Genomic DNA, 20,943 nt, shown 5'->3' with positions numbered 1-20,943 from the left:
CCTGTGTGTGTTTCTTATGTCTCTTCTGAAATTAATCAAAATCTCTGACAATGTAAGCTGCAGTTATCCAGGCTGTTATATGCTCCAACTAGGCAACAGCAATCTGAAAAAAGAAAATACTTTTAACACAACATGGATGGGGTTTGGGGGAATTTGGAAGGTGGGGGCGGTTGGTTGGTTGGGAGTTTTTGTTGTAGATATTTAGGGTAGTTATCTGTCTTGCAGTCTTCCTAGTAGATGACGTGCCATCTCCAGAGGTGTATCAGATGTTATTTCTGATGTTTTATTTATCTTTCTCAAAGTATCTTATCTAAAATTGCTACAAAAAATTTACACACAGTAGAGACTGAGCAAAAAGCAGAACTTACCTTTTTTTTAACACAAAGCAGTATTTCCACTGACAATCCTCCTTAGGATCTTATATCTACACCTTAAAAAAGGGTGTATTTCTTAAGAGCAGGAGCAATTAGACAGTCTGTGTTTGAGCTTCCCTCATGCGTAACTTGTACATTCAATCATTATTCCAGACTCCTGCATTGCAGAGGACAAACAATCCATGGTATATCCCTTCTTCTCCTGTGCCCCTGCCCCCTGTCTCTTTCTTCATCCACACAATTATTCATGTGCCTGCACTCCCAGGCTGTAATTGTGACAACCCCTGGAATATTTCTCTATTGCTAAGCATCTTCTGTATAGAACTGATGAGAAAAACTGGAGAGTGGATGGTTTAGTAGTAAAGAGAACAACAGGAAATCCAGCATGAGGTTCAGAAACTGCTTCCAGGATATGATTAGCTATAGGCTGAAAGATAAGACCTCCTAGAATACAGACAAAACCTGGCATTTAGAACTTAAATAGTTAACTTCCTCTTTGAAACACAGAAGTGGAAGAGGAAGGATTGAAACAGACAAGTACTGCAGCATTAAGCACACAGGAATTCAACTAAACTTCTCTTTGAATACAAATAAATTCCTTGAATAAATAAATATTTCCCACTGTGTTGATGTATTTGTGGATACTTAGCACATCCTTACAAGGCACTCAAAGCAACAGGGAGTATATGATAGACCTTTCTGAAAATGTTCCAAAACAACCAGGAACACTCTAAGCCTAGGAACAGCTAAATGCTCAAAGACCTTACAGGAGATTACCTGTCCCATTTCAACCCTATTTCACATCCTCCACCTCACTTAGGGCAAGCAGGACACTACAGAATTTCACAAGTGATTCCACCACCAGTGAAATTGGAAAAACTGTGAGTTTAAAAGCTGAGTTTTGGCAGTGCAAGGCAATGGACTTTGATTCAATAGTAGTCAAATGCAGTTCATCAGAAAAAAAAATCAAACCCTGACTTCACTGACTGCATTCCAGCTTGCTGAAGCTGTTAATTAACCAAAACTCAGTAATGCCCTTTGGGATTAGAATGCTCTGTGTTCCACTTGCTTGGGTGCCAAGTCTTGCAGTAAAATAAGCCATTTCTTATAAGCTATGCTTAATAGCTCAATCAACATTTGCGGGAGAAATTAACAGCAGGTTCCCAATAATTTAGCTCTCTGAAGATGCTGATTTAGGCTTTGCCAGCCTATATGATTTCCCCACTGATAAACTGTTACCACTGTTTAATCAACAACACCAAGGGCAAATTGAAGTGAAACCAGTGACCAACTCACACACACACTCACTAAATTATTGCTTCTGAAGTGGGCTGTATTAGATAACTACAGTTGAACATAATTTATATACAGACTCAATTATCAATATCCATTTTTAAGGGATAAAACATGATTAATATTGAACCCATGGTTCACCTGTGTTGTCACTCACTGATTTACCCCACCACAATCTTGCCACCTCCACAGAAGTGGGATTTTTAGTTACAAGAGAAGCTGATTGGAAAAGCTCTTCTTGAGCTTCCTCCTTCTCTGAGCTACAAGTTAAAAGGAATATTAAACAACAAGGGTTGTTTTTTTGGTTTTTTTTCTGGTAGAGAGCCACAGGCTCTCAAACCAATCCTCATGCTCAAAATCACAAGGCTACGTATTATTCCAGCAGTCACTTGGAAAGGCTTTTCAGCTTGTTCAGAAGCGAAAAGAAAAGAAAGAGTGAAAAGAAAACAAAACCACACAAGCCCAAAATCCCAAATCTTCAAAATGTTAAACAACCTAAACTCAGAAAGGATTTTTCAAGCAAAAGCAGTAAGACTCTGCTTTTACAAACCTGAGTGTAGCACTCTAGTTGCAAACAAAATGGTCTCTACCTTTCCTTTCACAGTAATATTGCTGTCAAGCTTTAATAACAGCATGAAAAAAGAAATACTGGCCAGAACCCTAAGAAGAACCAAGAAAACTTATCTCAAGATAAAATTTAAAAAAAAAAAAAATAAAAGATTATATACTCAGGGAACAGGCTAAGATCAATTAAAATTACATAACATTTTCACTAACACAGTTTCACTTTTCAAAATGAAAGTCAGATTTATTCAACATTAAGTGCAACAACACATCAGAAATCAATAAAATCAATTTTCACTTATAAAGTAAAGCAAAGTAACATGAATAAACACAGGAAAATACTGTCTGAGACTCTCCAAGCAGGACATTTCTCATAAGACTCACAGAAAAGAAAGAAAAAAAAAGATTTTTATATGCAAACAGACTAAATTCCCCCAAATTCAGGGTTATTTTCCAGTTGTAAAGCAATATATAGCTAATGGGAGGTAAACTAGAAAAGGGGATGAAATGCATCATGCTGTACAACACCAAAGAAATACCCCAAATGCATTTGTGTACAGCATTAACAACATGCAATAGGTGAGGTTAAAAGCAAGTACAGTGTATATATTAGAGACAGAAACTAGTCAGTCTGAGGGCTTTCTTTCTTGTTTTAGTTCAACTAATGAAAACAAACAGAAGCCAAGAGCAGAGGAAGAGCAGAATCTGCATGGAGAACATCTCTTCCCAGAACAGTAAACATCTTAAGATTCAAATTTTGCACACATTTACTTGTCTTGGTCCTCTTCTTGCTATGTCATTAAAACATATCCAGATCCAATGGGCTTTATGCAAGTATCTACATTTTTATAAAGCAGTAATTAAACAAAACAATGCAAGTCATTCAAATTCTGCTAATCTTTTAAGTCAGGCATTAATATGCTGAACACTCACTACAACTCAACATTATTTAAATTAAAAATAAAAACAGGGCAAGACATCTCCCAAACAGCCTTGCTGAAGTCTAGGGTATTCTAATTATATTTGTTGCTTGGAGGAGAGCGATGTGAAAACAGACAATGTGCTACCCAATTCATTTCATTAAGAATTATTTAAACCATACTTTTAGACAACAGCTGGTCTCTTTGTTCATTCTATTCAGTTCACAGCCTGACAGATTTCTCTTGTCAGTCTTTTATTTTTTATAACAGCAATTTTTTAAGACAAACTCCCAAGATCTCCTATAGATTTTGTCAGCTATTGAAAAGCAAGCAAGCATAGCACACATGCAAGTTATTAGAATTAGAGAGCCAAATATAATTAACTACAAAGTTCCAAGCAGTAAGTACATCTACATTCCCCTGGGGAGACTCCATCTTACTGGGAGATGGATTTGAAAGCTGATAAAGAACACAGGTTACCTAGTTCACTTCAGAAGTTCTCTGCCTTCACCTGAAGACTTACCAGAATCCATTACCAACCAACAAGCTAACAAGCCAGTACAAATATTTAAGATTGTCATTCATTTCTGTAAGAATGGAGTGATGGCTGACAACTGAAGACCGACTTTTGTAGTGTTAGACATACTGACCTTAATTTTAAATGAATTCAAGTCTGAAAATAATTGTGCAGCATTAACTTAAGACACAAATAAACAATCAAAGGATAATTAAAGGATAATTTTACCACTCATACACAAATCACACCAGCCAATGCTCCACCTCATTCACCTGAAGTACAGTAGTGTTTTTACAATATCCAACTGTGACAAAGTTTTTAAAAGGCAACTATTTATCATTTATCTACTAGTAATTCCCAACTGAAAAAGGCCTGTAATGCTCTAAACTATAAACAACTACCAGTACCTGTTTATTTTTTAACAGGACAGGGTTCACAAATAACTGAGTTGAATTAAAATAAAAGGAATGTGAAGGACAAAGTTTTGATTCAGATGTCTTTAGCACATATTAAACCAAAACTGACATTAAGACATGCTACTTAATGTTCTCTGAAACTGCTCTGAGGTGGCAATCACCCCGGTTAGTACTGTAACTACTAAATTTAATGCTGGGTGAAAAACAGAATAGAAATCAGAAATAAGAAGGTACCCTGTCTTTACATGTACCCTAGAGAGTACATGTAAAGAAAAGAGTGGGATTTTTATGTTGGATAATAAGTTACTGATCTGAAAGTGTTGAGACTGAATGTACCTCTTATCTCCAGCAATCTAAATTGTGAGTGTTCCTTAGGAGATTAAATGCCACCAAACATTTTTCATCCTCTCCAATGAACAAGAGGCATTTCTTTTCACCCTGCTCAAATGTGTAATCCTGAACATCTAAGCAGAAATCGACCTTCCCACTTTCATTTCAGCAAAGCATTAAATACACAGAACACACACATAGAATTTGAAAAATTTGAGATTTAAAGTTGTAAAAAAAAACAAAAGATAACACAAATCTACTTTATTTCTGAATGCCTGAAGTAGATTGGTAAGTACTGACATCTGCTTCAGCAATGCCAGATGCAAGAGCACCCAGGAATAATAGTTTAACATTTGATATTGTTACCACTTTTATCAATTGGTGCATTCTGTTTATGTAACAGAAGACTAAGTGGAGAGTCAGAAAAACACCATCTGCACTGGGCTGGAAGCAAAAACTACCTGTTGAATACCTGAATGACACATTTGAACTGCTAATGAAGCCACAAAGAATGGTCACCTAAACATCTACACTGTCAGGCAGCCAAACTCTGCAGGCAATTTTTGGTTATTAGTTGTCCCAACATCTGTGCCATTAGCAGAAAATGTTAGCAGCACTTAGACTCAACCAGGCATAGGGGGCTTCACCATGAATTATGAAGATGCAGCATCCAGGTTAAAATGCCTACAAGCAATTTGGAGCAGTGATTCAAGCATGAGATATTAACACACCCCTACAGCAAGAGCAACTGGAAGAGATTAGAAAAATGTATTCATCCAACTTAACCTGTTGCACAAGGAGATAAGCAAATAGACAAGAGGTCCAAGAATTAGTAATTCCTGTATTTGGCTTTTTAAAAAAAATCATTTACATTCTTCATTGCTCAAAAATATGCTTGTAATTGAATGGGGAAAAAATATTTATGAAAATAAGGTAGCAATCCCTCTCCAGCAATGTATCATGGAAACAGAATGAAACTATCCTGAAACTCTAAAGGCTGGTGATACAAGTATTACTAATCAGCTCATCTCCCTCCTGTGCAAGCCATGTTCCCATATTTTGGGAAGCAAAAGGCAAAATCTTGAAAGCTTTAATTTCTAATTAGTGTTATCTTTTTAGGCTTTTAATCAGGTGTAAATTACTGCCTAACTCCAGCTGGCATGCATAAATATCGTAAGAAAACTGAAATCAAGTATTCTTGGCTTCATCATCTTCTAGGCTTCCAAACAAGGAACCACATTCTTACTCTAACATTACTACTTGGATGACAATTGAGAATTTTTCCTCTTTCAGCAAACTGCCCTTCAGGAAGCAGAGGGTAATCCACTACCTAGGTACCAGTGGGGGAAGAAAAGTTGACATATGCCTGGAACTGCCAATGAACAATTTTAAGTTCCATCACTGAGCTGTGGGGATGAGGGATGGAGGGGAACCAACCAAAATGAAAAACCAAAAAATGCAAATGCAATCAGCTGGTTTTATCTCTAAGCCCACCATAAGATGGTAAAAAGCATTCCCCATGGTAACCAAAATGCCTTTCCCAAAACTTTTATGCTAATCAAGTGTCACGTAGCTTTAGTAAGAATTGTGGAAAGGTTTGTATTTGTTTCATTTTGGAAGAACTGGGATTTTTTTCCTTCTTTATACAGAATCTTATATTTGACACTTCATTTTACAAGTGACTTAAACAGCAACCTTAAACAGGGAGAAGTCTTCTAGGCAATTTCCACAAAGAAGCTGCTGTCCTGGCAAAGTACTCTAACAAAACATTTAAATAGCAAAGAACCTCATCTTCTGAAATACCAGATAATTAAAAACAGAACATGGATTTTAGCTAAAAAAAGCAAAAAAGCACCCAAAACAAACAAACAAAATAAAACCCCACAAACCAATCTCTAGTGACACTAGCTGACTGTCTCAAGTGACTGATACACCCTTTGAATGCTGGGGGTTGGAATGCTGGCTGCACTCACTGACTGCCAGCAAGTTCAAGTCACACTGGCAGCAAATGGAACAGAGAACCTTCTGAGGCACATTGTCTCATTCTTAGATCTGGATGTGAGATTCAGTTTCCTGTTATTTCATAACAGATGTGTGCCAGGTACTTCAATGCTAAGACTGGATTTGATGACTGCCAGTGAAGATCTGCCTCAGAGCCAGTGCTCTCAGCACCCTTCAACAACATGACTCGAACCATTTAAAGATGGGGATTTCTGCAGGAGGAGCCATGGAGGCCACTTACATTGTGGACAAATTTAAATGGCAAGAAATGCAAGTGGCTATTAAAATAATAAAAAATAAACTCAATTAACATAGAATTCGTTTGTCCTCCAACATATAATATTCACCACTTCTGATTGTATTAATTTAAGCTTTTTGTTCTCTATTAAGAAGCAGCTATAAAGTTACAGCCAGTGATACACTGAGTTGAGAGTTGTCTGTGCTCCAAAGGTTTGCCATTTTGAAGCTAAAATCTACCACTATGATAATCTTATCTGATTTGTTTGCACAGTACAAAGAAGTATTTTTACCAGAAAATAGTTAAATTGTTTCTTTAAAAATATACTTAGCACTTTAACTCTCAGCCAATAAAGAGCTCAATACCTCCTCTATTTCACTTTTAGCTACACTTACTACAGAAAACTAAATTTGTCTGTTCTGGCTTCTCAACATTTGAGTTTGCCCAATTTTGATATCAGAATTAAGAAGTGCTGCCCTTCCACTACTCAGTACCAACTTTTTCTCCATGTGTAAATGCTTACTCTCCAGTACCAAAATGCCACTTCATCTTTTTTGGTAATGATAGAGACAGAGTTACTCAAACCTCACACCAAGATCTACTATCCAGCCCCAGATCTTATTTTAAACTCAATTATTGCTATGGCCTTCTCAAGTGCACCAAGGTTTTTCTGGTAGTAGTTTTCTCCATGTTGTTTGGGAGGCACAGGAAGTTCCCTACTTGCATAAAAGTAATTGTTCCCTTTGTAGATGTTCAAGTACTTCATCAGGGTTTAAGCTACAGCTCTGGAAGGCTCAGCACTGAGGTGGTTCTTCGGCACAAGTCTTTTTTCATCACTGCTTTTTGCTGTCTGCCATGTACAGAGTGCACAATCTTTGTTCAAAGAGACCATTGCTACCTTGCAATTGCTTTATTTTGAAGCTACAGCTGGTCAATCTGATGATTCAGAGAATATTGGAACAATACTATGTTCTCATTATTTTCTATTCCACTAATTTTTTCTTCACCAAACTTTATCAAATAATTGATTTGTCCCATGATTTTCTGCATAGATGGCCTACAATCAGTCTCTGTTAGACAACAGAACTCTGGATTATTTCTGTTCTCTTAAGGAATTAACCAAGGTACCAGGACATGTATAGTACTTGCAAATGCAAGGTCTCCACCCCATTTTATAACCCTTCTCTTTCAGCCATGTCACTAATCACAGTCAACCTGTTAAAATCACCACCACTTCTTGAGGAGAGAACAAACACATTGGGTATGTACAGTGAAACCTAAATAGAAAATGATAGAAAAGACACATATCATTTGATTTCAATTAGCTACAGGTTTTGAAGGCTCCTTACTAGAAAAAATGTAGGCAGTCTGTGAGTAATTCTGTCACACAGTACATCACATACATAGTGGCAAGAAGTGAGCCCCCAGTCACAAGTCCCTGGCGGTGGCACCTGCTACTGAGGCAATGAGAACACCCCTGTGGAAGATCTGAGACTGTTTAGTCATCACTGGCTAAATTGCTTCTGCTGACTAGAGCAGGAGGTATTTCCTTGGAATGTACCTCAAGAAATTCCTGCTCAGTATATTAATATTTTCAAACTGAATAAAAGGCACTGTTGCTTAAGCCATATATTTCTTGTCTCCAACTGTTTAAAAAAAAATAAAAATATGGTTTTGAACACCTAGCTACTGCTACCCTAAGAAGGCTTCCTTGTTATCTCACAGTAATTTCACCTCTCCCTAAAAAAGCTTCACAAAAATTTCTTTTATCTGAAGCAGTCATCTCACCTTTATATCTATCTTTATATCTAAAATTATGAGTTAGTATAACAGTATGCATTATAAAATTATACCATTTACTTCAGACATCTCTGAACAGCTAAATCTTCAAACTATACAAAAATAAAGTGTATGAAATCTTACAAAAGGAGGACATTAAGACAATAATAACTAATTCAAAAAATATAATAACTTATACACAGCAGTAAGCATAAGCAATGTAGTCTACGACAGCTTCCAATTAACAGGACCTCTGAAACATGTCTGAAACAAGCATCAGCTGGAATTGGAACATTCCCAAGCACAATAATGTTTCCAATTTATTATCTTTACCACAGTACAAACTTTCACAACCCAAATGTCCATTGTCTGTCAATCTGTAAACAAAAGCTACTATTCCCCCTCCTCATTTTGAGAGGTGAATTTTTTCAGTCTTCAGTGAAGTTTCACAACCATCTTGCATAAGGAATCAAGAGCCTGTTCTCTTGGTAATTTACTATTTTCTTTTTTTTTTCTTTTTTTCTTTTTTTTTTTTTGTTTGTTTCTCATACAGCCTGCAGTGAATTAAAATCACAGTGAAAGTCCTGGGAAAAAAATGATCTTTACAGCAGGACTTGAACCATTCTAATAATAAATGCATCTAACAAAGCTTCCCATAATAAAAGCATGACATTTCCATTTCCAGAAATCAAGTCAATTAGAAATGCTAAATTTTACTTAAAAACCCCAAAAGATCTAAAAGTGAAAAGATTCATCTTCTCAGTCAAATACAAGTCTTTCAGTTTCACTTGCAGAGACTGTTCCAGTCTGTAAAATAGTAGTGCAATTCATTTAGTTCTACTTCTTTTATTTTCCTTAAAGTCCAGGAGATAAATGTCCTATTTCTATGGAAAGATAGGAAGATGCTCCAGTAAACAAGAAACTTTGGCAAGCCCAGGAAGGCTTACTAGTCCATTAAAGCTTAGGAGTCCAGAGTGGCTTAAAAAGGGTTTATGAATAAACTTTAAAAAGCTCAACAAATCAAAGTAAAAAAAAAAAAGCTGAAAAAGACAACCTAAAAAAATAAAGAAATAAATAGGCAGAAATGAATGTAAACTGTCTGAACGTTTTAATGATTTGTCATTGACAGCTGGCACAACCGTTGACAGTACAGTCATTAAATATAGGTGACCTACAGAGTATTCCATTGGGGCATCCACTCTGGGATGCTCAAATGGAATTACATTCCTAAAGATTTAAAAAATGGAGTTCTCATAATATTACTATAGGTTCTCTTCTGCCCACCTCACTTACACTTCTTCTTAAAGAGGTTTTTTATTTTTGATGGCTTTTTATTTTTTTCACCATTCTGGTAGAGGTCCTGTGGGATGCTGCTTATCCTGGGGACAGAAGCAGCTTCATGGCTGGGTTTGCTGTCACTGCCAGTCGAGGAGCACGAGGTGTGACGAGGCTTTGGGACGGGGATCCCAGTTGAAAGTTGGTTCATGCTGCAAGACTTCTCCAGGATTCCATTATAAACTTTGCTTGCAGGACTAAAGATCATGCTCTTAGTTTCTGCCATGCCTACACAGTCAGGAGAGCCCCTAGAAACATCTGCAGTCAGAGAAGAGGAGTCTCCCGTAGATGATTCCTCCAGTGAGAATTCTTCTGGTGATACTTTCTGAGGAGAAATTGTCTGGTACATCTCAAGACTTGCTGGAGGAGACTGTTTTCTTCCAATGGATGAATTTAAGGAGTCACATTCCGAACCTGTTTCCTGTACTTCCCTGAGTCAGAGCAGAGAGAAAAGAAAACATAATGAAACTACAATTGTCTTCATAGAGTTAAAAAGGAAATTAATTCAGAATCAATAACATTAGTCTAAAAGCACCACCCACAGTTTTCCTTAGTAGTTAATTAAACAAAAAAAAAATTAAGTTAAACATTTTAAGTTACAACTTGCATTACATCATTTTATTATCTAAACTTAAGGGAATTAGTTTGTGCAATCTTGCTTTTGTGAGCAGCAGCATCCGCCCAGAAATAGTCATTTGTATTTCACTTCAAAGAACAAAGGCTATCTTTCTGGCACGTGAAGTCGGAAAAGTTATGAAATGAAAGAAGGAGATTTAAGCCTATCATATACAAAAAGTTTCTTCAGGACAAGTGTCCCTACCTTTCAACAAGCTCATTTGCTCCTTCCAAAAGGAATTTAACCTTTTCCTATGAGGCCATGTAACAAGAGTAGGTACACGCTCAACATGCTGTAAGAATTGTGTTACCATCCATCTCCTCTTCGCCCAGTAGCTGACATTGCTTTTGATCCTAGTTTCAGATGTAAGAGCCAGTAACATATTGTAATGGAGAATCAGGGTTAGTTCAGTGCACCCTGGATTGTAACATTACTTAACTGTACATGACATGCTAGCTATTTACATACACATACCAGACAAGAACTCTCTGCTCCGCGTAGACTATATTAATTTATATTATCCTACAGATTACTTTAACTTTTGGCTTGGTTTAACCTCTAATTCTAAACTGTTAGTCTCAATAATCCTATCAAGAGTTGCAAGTGCTGTTTGCTAATCTCCGTACCATTGTTTATCAGCAGAGAAGTAAATGGCTTCCTCCTCCTCTTCAGTTCGATAGAGAGCTGGGCAGCTCGACACAGAGAGGATGTCAGGGTCAGGGGAGTGCAGAGCGTGCTGCGACTGTGGAGATGATGGCACAACACTGCGTCTTGATCTACACAAGCTACTGCTTCTTGCCAGAGTGCTGGGAGCTTTTACAATGGACCCTGAGGCAGAGAAAAAGCAAACCAAAACCCTCCAAGTGACATTGATGTTAACAGTATCTACTCTGAAGACTAAGTAGCAGGTATCTGCTACGGTGACAGTGACTTTTAAACAACTTTGACATTGCTTGACAGTTTCAGAGGAACAAAGACTGACACACCTCATACGTTCTACAGTTAGATGAAGCAGCTAATCAAGATGCAACTGCAGAGATTTTGTGCCTGCCAAATACTACCCTGACCAAGTACACCAAAGCTCTGGCTCACTGTGCTCTCTTGAGAACAAAAAGAAAGATTCTACTGAAACTCCCAATCCTTCATAAACTAAAAACAGCGGTGCTGAAATTAGTATGTTACACAATGTCCTGTATTTTGTGTGGTGATTTGGAGGTTAGAAAATTGTAAAAGTTTTGCAATGTAGGTACGACTAACCAAACAGCCAACTGCTATACACTACACTACTTGAAAAATAGGCTAGATAGAGAAGACCAATTTCATTTACACAACTTGACAGAAAATACATAATTCAGCCTAACTTTAAGATCAAGAACTTTCTTTTAGATAACATTGTCTGTTGCCAGGCTAACTATGAATTTCTGGAAGTAAAAATACTAAGAATGGGTGGAGACGGCCACGCAAGACTTCATCAGCAAAGTACCCAACAGGAAGTGATAAACTCAAATGTTCCTAATCCAATTACTCCTTCAAAAGATTATTAGGCAGCAATACTTGTACAGAAAAAAAACTACAGACCTCTTTCCAGGCTAGCTGTTACAAGTCCCAGGATTTTCACACCCCTCCTCAAACTGTCCCATGGAATGCAACACTGCTTATGTAAGATACACCAGACCTTTACTGGTGTTCAAAATTGTTTAACAACCACAACACGCTAAAAATCCCTTCAATTTTTTCTGTAGACAAGGATGTCTAGCCTGACACAATACATTTTATTTTCTGCAATGCCAGTTTATCATCATATAAGCTACAGTTTCCCTTCCTAGAATCTCAGAAAAGGACAAGTAGTCCACTCTCTTTTAGTACAGGAAATCTAAACAGTACTTACTAAAAGGTGCAGTTACTTACTAAACTACTGACCATAAAAGCACGTTAGGAGCTCAAAAATCATCTTGTGTAATTACAAAAAAAAAATCCTCAAAGAGCAAATGTGAACTGAGATAAGAGAGTAAGAATCTCTTTAGGAAATCTTGCTACAGGTCCAGGTAAATCAGATACCATCCTACTTACTGGCATAAAAATAAAAAAAAAAAAAAAAAAAAAACAAACAAAAAAGCAAACCAAGACTGCACCATTGGTGAATTTTCAGAGAAGTAACAAGCATTTTGATCCTTTGTAGGTGTATATACACAGGGATATGAAGAATTCAGCTATGACAATTGAACATGTAGAATTTTCCAGAGCAAATGAAGCTCACTAAATCAACGAACCAGCTGAATCCTAATGAGTCAATGGAAAAATAGAAGTTTCACTACTACCTTCCAGCTGTAAGGACTTTTTTCCAGTGTCAGACACTATTTCTCAATCCATTTTTGTTCTTCAACTTGAGATTGACCAAACAGCTCTATTACTTGACACCATATAAGCCTATCAACGCAATTGCTCTGGCACAAAGAAGCCTGTCCAACAGACTTCAAATTTTGTCATTTCAAATTTTGTTTATGAGTCCAAAGGATGCTAGGGCCAGGCAATATCCCAGTCCTTTAGATCCAGTGATGGAAATAGCTCCTTTCTTAAGTGACCTCCTGCACAGGGCATTTTGCCTGAAGCCTCATGACCAAGACAAGCCATTATGCTTCTGTCCTTCCTCGGTGTATTTGTTATTTTTGTCTAAAGGATGGGAATAATTCAGTATTTACTGAACTAACCTACAATAATTTGACTCCTCAACACTAGTTTCAACAACAGATCATTTAGCATATTTTCCTCATACAGTAAAGTTTCAGCTAAGTATGCTCTTACAAACAGTACAGTCCTTTTCTAATCGTAATTCCTTTGAATCAACTGCACTTTCTTCTCTGGCTTCACTTCTAAGCAAGAGTTAAATGAGAAGAGTGACTAAAAAAACTCTCAAGTGTGAAGTTTTTTACACATATCCAAGTGTTGTCATTTTAGACCATCTGGAAAATCACGACAATAAATGGAGCTCTTCATTTTGAAATCAGACCACAGGCTTCTCAATACAGAACTGGATGCTTAACTCTAGGAATCCATATTTCGTTGGGTCTCCAATAAATTTGTTGCTAGGGTTTAAATCAAAGTATTTGCACTGAAGACAACTAGAGAAACAGTATTCCTTAAAAGTGATCAGAACTTGCAGTAAGTTGCAAGAGGATTAATGAACTTTTCACTGTGGTCTGCAGAAAAAAAGGTTGGTACATTAAGAAGAAAAACCAGTGTCCAAGGCATACTAAGTAAAGCCAGCAAAGTGGCGACCTTATGCTATTTTAAAATACAGTTTGAATTTCTTCTGAGAATCCCAGCCCTGGAAGAAAAATGTAGCCACATGACAGTTTTCCTTCCCACTCATTCCTCAGCTTCAAACAGCTTGTTTGAATAACTGCATGGGAGCTCATCTTTTCGATTTGCCTCTGGAATCCAGTTAATCACGAGCTCCATGAAGCAGGTTCTTGTTCTGACACAATGACTCATGATGCAAGGGTGGTCTGAATCCCCAGTGTATTTCTTCTGATCATAGTTTAACCAAAGCTGGACTTCTCTCCCTCCAGAACTCTGCCTCTCCGACAGACATTTAAACAACCAACCCACTGTATCCAAACACAAACATTCCGTCTGAAAGCCTCCCTTGAACAACAACAGGATTTTGTTCCAATCACTAAAGAATGTGCACAAGGCTATGTAGCATGCGGCCTCCCAAAGGATGTGATCTTTCTCATAGCTCAAGGAACCCTGGACTAACCTCATCCCTTCCATCTGAGCTAACAAACTCAGCATTATTCATTACAAACTTTTGTTTAAGTAGCAATCCAAGGTTGACAACCACTTTCAAAACCGTAGCTGAATTTGCCCCGCTCCCCCACTGAAACAAAAGAGAGGCTTTTTCTTCATGCTATCTTTACTGCAAAACTTTGCCATTTAAGTCTCACTGGAGCTAGTATCTGAAATCCTACAGAGAATTTTGGTCTTTTTGACTTTGATTTAATCCTGTTTGATTTCAGTACTCTTCTCCCACCTGACTTGAAAATCCCATGTCTCACAACTTTTCCCCTGTCTTTTTACTGAGCTCATCACTTACCATGAAACTGTGAAACTATTGGAGGAGTGTCTTCATCTAAGTCATCAACTCCCCCTGCAATTGGGTAGGGAGGAATGGAAACTCGAGGCATAACTACCCAGCTGTGATCAGAGTAGAGAGAGGAGGTCAAGCTTGGTAGCCCAGAATTGTGTGCGATTTGAAACCCACAAATCTTCTCAATCTGCTGCCATCGATAAAGACGCTCCCGCAAACACGTCGTCAACTCAGAGAGTGCTTTCCTGAAAAAAGGCACATATTAAAATTATATACACTGTACTTATTGATAAAGCAAAGCAACACATTCATTCCAGCATACCAGAAGAACCATTACAGCTGTTGAAATATTCACATTTTAGTATTTTTTAAATTGCTTTTGTAAAGTGCAAAACCACTAAGACACTCAATTCCGTAACTCTCCGGGAGTTCTGTTCCAGAAGCAAATAATCACAAAAGAATATGCATCCTGTCCCAGTAACCCTCTTACTTTGCTTCAAGAATTTTATGGTCCACTTCATCCAGGGAGGAGCTGTGAGCAACATGTAGTGTTCCAAATACAGTGCTTCTCTTCTTTTTTATCTTTTCTGCCTAAAAAGCAAAGTAAAGTGAAATGCATAAAACTAGTAATATACTTAACAGATGACAAAACATTAGCAATATTGACATGTAGCAAACAACAATTCAGAGAAAAAACACAAATGCTTATCTGCTTTGTGTTTACTATTTCATATCTCTAGCAACAAATCAGAAAAATTAAGTAGCTGAAGAATAATTTATTACCTCATCTTTAGCAATTGCTAATTGCATTTCTGCATGCTGTCTTTTGATATTGTAATATTGTACTTCAACTTCGTGTGTTAACTGAAGCCACTTCTGCAAAGCTTCAGGAACAGACCAATTACTTCTCAACTCAAACTCCTTCTCAGCCTTTTTTAAAGCCATACGAACCTAGCAATCAAGAAGAAATGAAAGTGTCACCAAAAGTATCATTAGAACTAACAGGTGAACTATAAGCACCTTTATAGCCCACAGCAAAATAGCAAAGCTTGACAGAGTTTTGGTGTGTGCTGGTTGTTGTCAGGTATGCAGATCTGGCAGCTCTGAAATCTAGCATATGACCTTCCATATTTTTTCCAATGTTATATAGTCCCTAATTCAAAGTTTAAATATTTTTGTAAGATGATAATTTTTTTAGTACAACAAATCCAAGTTTATTGCTGCTCAGATGAAACAAAGCTACTCTCTCTCTTCTAATAACAAGATAAAAAGAGCTTTTGTGTATTTTTTTTCTGTGAATCCCAAAATATTATGATAAGCTAATATACAAAGTTTACAGCTTCTAATATTTTCAGGATTATTTTACTAGATAATGGCATGACTGACAGACAATCATTAAGAACTCTTAGAATTTTTCCATTCAAATCCAGCATTTGGGGAATGCTGTTTTAAACACTACTGAGGATCTAATAAAACTAGGACCAATATAAAGTCAACACTACATTTATTAACAGCTGGCAGGTACCTGTACTAACTCTTCCTCTGCATATTTGAGCCTGCTGAGCTCACATTCAGCTCCCTCTCTCAATTCCCTGAGGCGATGAGCTTCACGTTTTGCATCATTGATCTCATCCATCATTTTGCGCTCCAGATTTTGCTTTTCAACAGCAACGTTTCTATTCTCTTCTTGTGCCTTCTCAAGCCTTCAGAATTGAACAAAAAATATGAGAAAATATACAGCATATTTGTTAAAAGTTGTAGTCCTCAGGATAACAAAATGCATCCAGCAACAGGGCAATGGGCACAAACCAAAGCACATGAAGTTCCATCTGAACATCAGGAAACACTTTCACCATGAGAGTGACTGAACACTGGCACAGGTTGCCCAGAGAGGTGGTAGAGTCTCCATCCTTGGACATATTCAGAAGCCACCTGCACATGGTCCTAGGCAACCTGTTCTAGATGGACCTGCTTGAGCAGGAGGGGCTGGACAAGATGAACTCCAGAAGTCTCTTCCAACCTCAACCACTCTGTGATAATAAAGACTCTGCAAGCTTCATGAATCAGCAGCAATTACATCACACAACGTGATATCCATGCCAGGCAAAATACCCAAACTTTTAAGTGAACTGTCATTAAAAGTGTAGTATCAAAATACAAATCTCTATAGACAACTGTGTTGCAGGTGCACCACAGACTATCAGCTTTCACACTGCTATATATGCAATAGAAACTAAACAGCTCAGGTCTGTTTCAATCTTGAAAGCTTAAAAAGAGAAAAGGTGTTCTCATTCCCATGTATGTAACTATTTAAAATAAACTGTAATTATATGAAAACAACAATACATACATGTAAATCTGTAGGAAAAACTCAGCCTCTATTCTCTACCTTCATCCACAAGTTTGTATTGCCTGCTAAAATATCCAGGAGCAATCTCTACCCAAGAAATCAGCACCACTGAAATCACAATTGCCATACAAAGGGAAGAACACAATCCAAAGGCAGTTAATGCAAAAAACTTAAGACTGTAAAGGATCTGCATTTATGTTTAACCTCAAAACAAAGGACAACTTTTTTTTTTTTCTTTTAGGTTTTATACCTTTCCTGCAAGTCAAGAAGACTTTGCTCTGCTGTTTGGAGACTTTCTAAGTCCTTCATCATTTTTGTGATATGTTCTCTTGAGGTTCTGTTCTGTGTATATGCAAACCAGCAGCCTCCAAAACCAATAACTATAGAAACTGTTAATATAAAATCCTTCATCCAGTTGTGAGGGGGACCTGTGCAGAGAACAACACCATCATTAACTAGTTCATTGATACAGACAACAGATTAAGGCCTTCCCCCCCCTCTCCCCAGCCTAAAAGGTGACAGAACCTAATGCTAAACAGAATTCTAGCTCATTTACGTCAAACCACTTTCAACAACTATCTTTCAAATGTATTCCACAGCATTTTCATACAACATAAGCAGGTCTGCTCTAATACAATTTACTTCATCTATACTAAAACATTCATTAGACTGAGAAAAGCTTACTAAACCCCTTCACAGTACATACTCAGTACCTTTATTTAGAGTTAAAATAGAGTTCCACAATTGCACTGCATCAGGCCAGTAGGAGGTGTAATTAGATTTGAGCAAGTTCTTTCCAGTCTGCACCCTCTTAAATACCCTATGCTGAGTTAAAAATGCACTTGGGAAAAATCAAAATGGTAACATCAGCACTTTTTAAAAGTTGGATTGTCAAATTATCAAATTCAAGATTCACATAATACATCTTTGTTAGTACAAATTTTAAAGTCACTTGCACCTCTGTAAAGACAGTTTCTGTGAGCATTAAAGGTCTAACACAAAGTGACTCCAGCTCAGATCTGGCCTGAGTAGTTCAGGAGCACCTGACATGCACAGCACCAGAGCAGAGCTGTAACTGTGTACAAGCAGGCGTGCAGAGCGCTGGTGATGAGCTATGGACATGGCTGCATATGGTAAAATGGGCCAGATGTGGAACTCCTGCATTAAATTTAACTGCACCTAAACTCAGGTATGCACAAAACACAGGTGTTGGATTTGCATCACCATCTCATTTTTTCTTTTTGGGGAAAGTCATCCCCTCTCATTTCGGCATCCCAGCTGTACTGTCCAAGCTAACTGAGAAATGCATGTAACCTTAGCCATAAATGCAATTTAAACAGTCAAAAATATTTAGAGGACACTTCTTGTGACACAAAAGCCAACACCCATCTGTCAAGTGGGCTTATACTAAAATTTCTACATGATCTTATGCACAGAAGTGAACCTTTGTTCTGCTCACAGCACCTAAATAACTTTTTTTAATTCATTGCAGAGTTCCACAACGCATGCCAAGCAATCCATCAGCACATCCACAAAACAGATAAGCTGTCCTATCTACACTATCAAGTGTCATGGAAAATATGCTCTGTTGAATTCCTACAATCAAGAGATAAGAAAAAAACTCCAAAAAGTTACTAACGAGTGAGAGGTCCAAACAAAACAACATCCAAGGCTTTAAGCTGAAGCTTCTGTCTGTGACTCCGGTCAATTATTTTCAAGTGAGAGATCATGAAAGCATGTTCATTTACTGCTATCCTGTTAATGACAAGACAAAATGTTACCTATTCCATAAACTATATTCAAAATCACTCTATGCAAAAAAGACATCAGTAGCATTTCCCACAGTTACACAGATTACAGCTATGCAATTAAGAGTGAGAAATACAATACAGCAGTAATGCTATAGAAATGCATATCAGCATATGGCAAAAAAAGAAAATAAAGTCATTTAACTATTCTTTTCTTTTTGGAAAAAAATCATTAAATAAACCCATTCTGCACAGTTAAAGGTATATTCACAGACTTGTGACACCAACTCCTAAATACATGCAATGCTCAGGTGTGGTATTTATGCTCCAGTAAAGGTATTTTAGAGTTCCATAGCACTATATACCCATACAATAAATCAGAAGATGTTCAAAAGGAAGTTTGCTACCACACAGAATTATGTGACCTTTGATAAGGCCCACAGAAAGAAATAAAACTTTTAGGGAAGTTGTATTTTGAAATATTCTGGCAGAAAAAAAACTGCAGCCACCTCTTCAACCCTGCAAGGACACTTCTCTTTTCCTGCATTTGACTGTACCTTGTTTGAGTTTAGGTTCACATAGTTGTTCCTACCATTTAAACTAATGTAGCAACTTATGGAGAATTATCTGAAACTAATCCAGAAGATATATTTACCTGGGAAGTGTTGTTCCATTGACATTGCTGTCTCTAAAATTCTTTTCATATTGGGGCAATTCAACAAAATCTGAGAGCCACTGAAGAGTGTCCTCTTGAGTCCAGTTATGAACTGAAAGAAGAATTCAATTACCTTAGGTTTTTACTAAAGAATCAACAGCTTAGAAGACAAGCAGTAGAAAAGCAGGTTACAATAACCAGAAGAGCTTAGGCAAATATAATTCCAGAAAAATTAGCATTACCAAGGTGTTTCTGGCATTTTACCTTTTTCATTACATGCTCCCCTGTGAAAGCCTAGGCAAACTAGAAATAAACAAGCATGGAACCAATAGAAGTATTTCTTTACTAAAACTTTCACAGAACAATTGAGTCTTTTGCTTTAGTTTCAATCAGGACAGCATCTTGTGACTTTCAACTCCTTACACTGATTCCACCCCCTTTGTCCTCACTACCCTTGCAGAACTAAACACACATCAGCTGGTGCTGTAACCATTTGAGGCAATGTACCAAGATCTTCCCCAGGATGATGCCTTAAGAACTTGTTTCTTAGAGGCTTATGCTTTCTAACCACAAAATGGAAGCTGACAAGAGAAGGAGAGAGGAGACTGAAAGAAAACACCAAAAGACAGAAGGAATGTAACAGGAAAACTATTAAATCTCTCTCAAACATGTCCAAGAAAAGTGGAATGATATGCAAAAATACTTTACGAAAAAATACTAAAAATGTAGAGAATAATTAACAATTTTCCTTAATAACAGCAACACTCTACATAAACAATCATAGCTACAGATGTGCTAAGAAAATACTACCCACAGATACTACCAAAAAAAAAAAAAAAAATCACATTTCTGTCCCTTACAGAGCAGCTGCTGCAGTTTGCAGCTTCACTGACAAAACTGAAGGGAAATTGTTCACTCCATTTATAGTCTGCAAAAGTCTGTCTGCATAGGAAAGAAACAGGGATGGTCTCTTTCTGGACAGACATGTATTCAAATGAAAAATTGAGGGTTTTTTGAACATTTCTCTATCTAGCACTACCTTCATGTGACCGTGCTAGGCACAGATGATAGGACACATTCTCAGTGGTGACTTTTGCCAATAATCCTTTAGGAAGCACTGCTGAAAGCTTGACAGGTAAAGCTGCATGCAATGGAAATTTTTATGAGTTCAAATTCATATTTCAGTTCACACTGTAAATGAAATAAGGACTTCTAGGTCTCTTGTCTACACTAGCACAGCTGCAAAATAAGCTTAAACATTTTAGGATTATTATCATTCCTGATAGGTGGAGACAGAACACATTTCACAGACTCACAGCTTCAAAAACAAACTCGGTACAAATCTCTTGTAATCTATCCATATGAATGGCTACACAACGTCCCCAGTCTGCTGTCCCATTTCCTTCTGTCCCTGTAAGCTACAGTCAGGTATTGATTTGACACACACTTGGTTTTGTCATATTACAATATTACAATTTACCACATTACTCTAAGATTTTATGCAAAATATCTGGGCTCCATTTATAAATAAGTAGTTTCCCAATTGCAAAAACTCTTAACACTGTTATGTGAATAATAAGCAATCCAATTTACAAATCATTCAAAGTCATTTGGCTGGTCATTACAAGTATCAAAAGAGTGGTAAAATCCTCCAGAAAGATATCACCTTAACTGCATTCTAGAAATATGTTCATGACTGATCCAAAGTAAAAGCATT

At 37.2% G+C, this 20,943-nt stretch overlaps 1 protein-coding gene across 2 annotated transcripts in view; it reads right to left on the bottom strand.

The window, feature by feature from the left end:
- Positions 1-2,448: 2,448 nt before the first annotated feature.
- STIM2 (stromal interaction molecule 2) overlaps positions 2,449-20,943 on the bottom strand; it is a 70,136-nt gene continuing 51,641 nt past the window's right edge. The window contains exons 4-13 of one of the 2 annotated variants that reach the window (XM_058803017.1): positions 19,227-19,338; positions 18,463-18,578; positions 17,074-17,251; positions 15,999-16,176; positions 15,257-15,424; positions 14,964-15,064; positions 14,480-14,718; positions 11,010-11,211; positions 10,588-10,736; positions 9,918-10,198 (exon numbers count right to left, since the gene is read on the bottom strand). In XM_058803017.1, coding sequence (XP_058659000.1) covers positions 10,161-10,198; positions 10,588-10,736; positions 11,010-11,211; positions 14,480-14,718; positions 14,964-15,064; positions 15,257-15,424; positions 15,999-16,176; positions 17,074-17,251; positions 18,463-18,578; positions 19,227-19,338 — 1,481 coding nt within the window. In that variant the 3' untranslated portion in view covers positions 9,918-10,160. Of the gene's footprint in view, positions 10,199-10,587; positions 10,737-11,009; positions 11,212-14,479; positions 14,719-14,963; positions 15,065-15,256; positions 15,425-15,998; positions 16,177-17,073; positions 17,252-18,462; positions 18,579-19,226; positions 19,339-20,943 lie in introns of both variants that reach the window. The other variant, XM_058803016.1, reaches the window with a different exon arrangement.

Source organism: Ammospiza caudacuta, chromosome 4 (assembly GCF_027887145.1).
Source record: "Ammospiza caudacuta isolate bAmmCau1 chromosome 4, bAmmCau1.pri, whole genome shotgun sequence".
Lineage (NCBI taxonomy): Eukaryota > Metazoa > Chordata > Aves > Passeriformes > Passerellidae > Ammospiza > Ammospiza caudacuta.
Note: the sequence above shows the minus strand (reverse complement) of the source record. Positions and strands in the feature narration are given on the sequence as shown.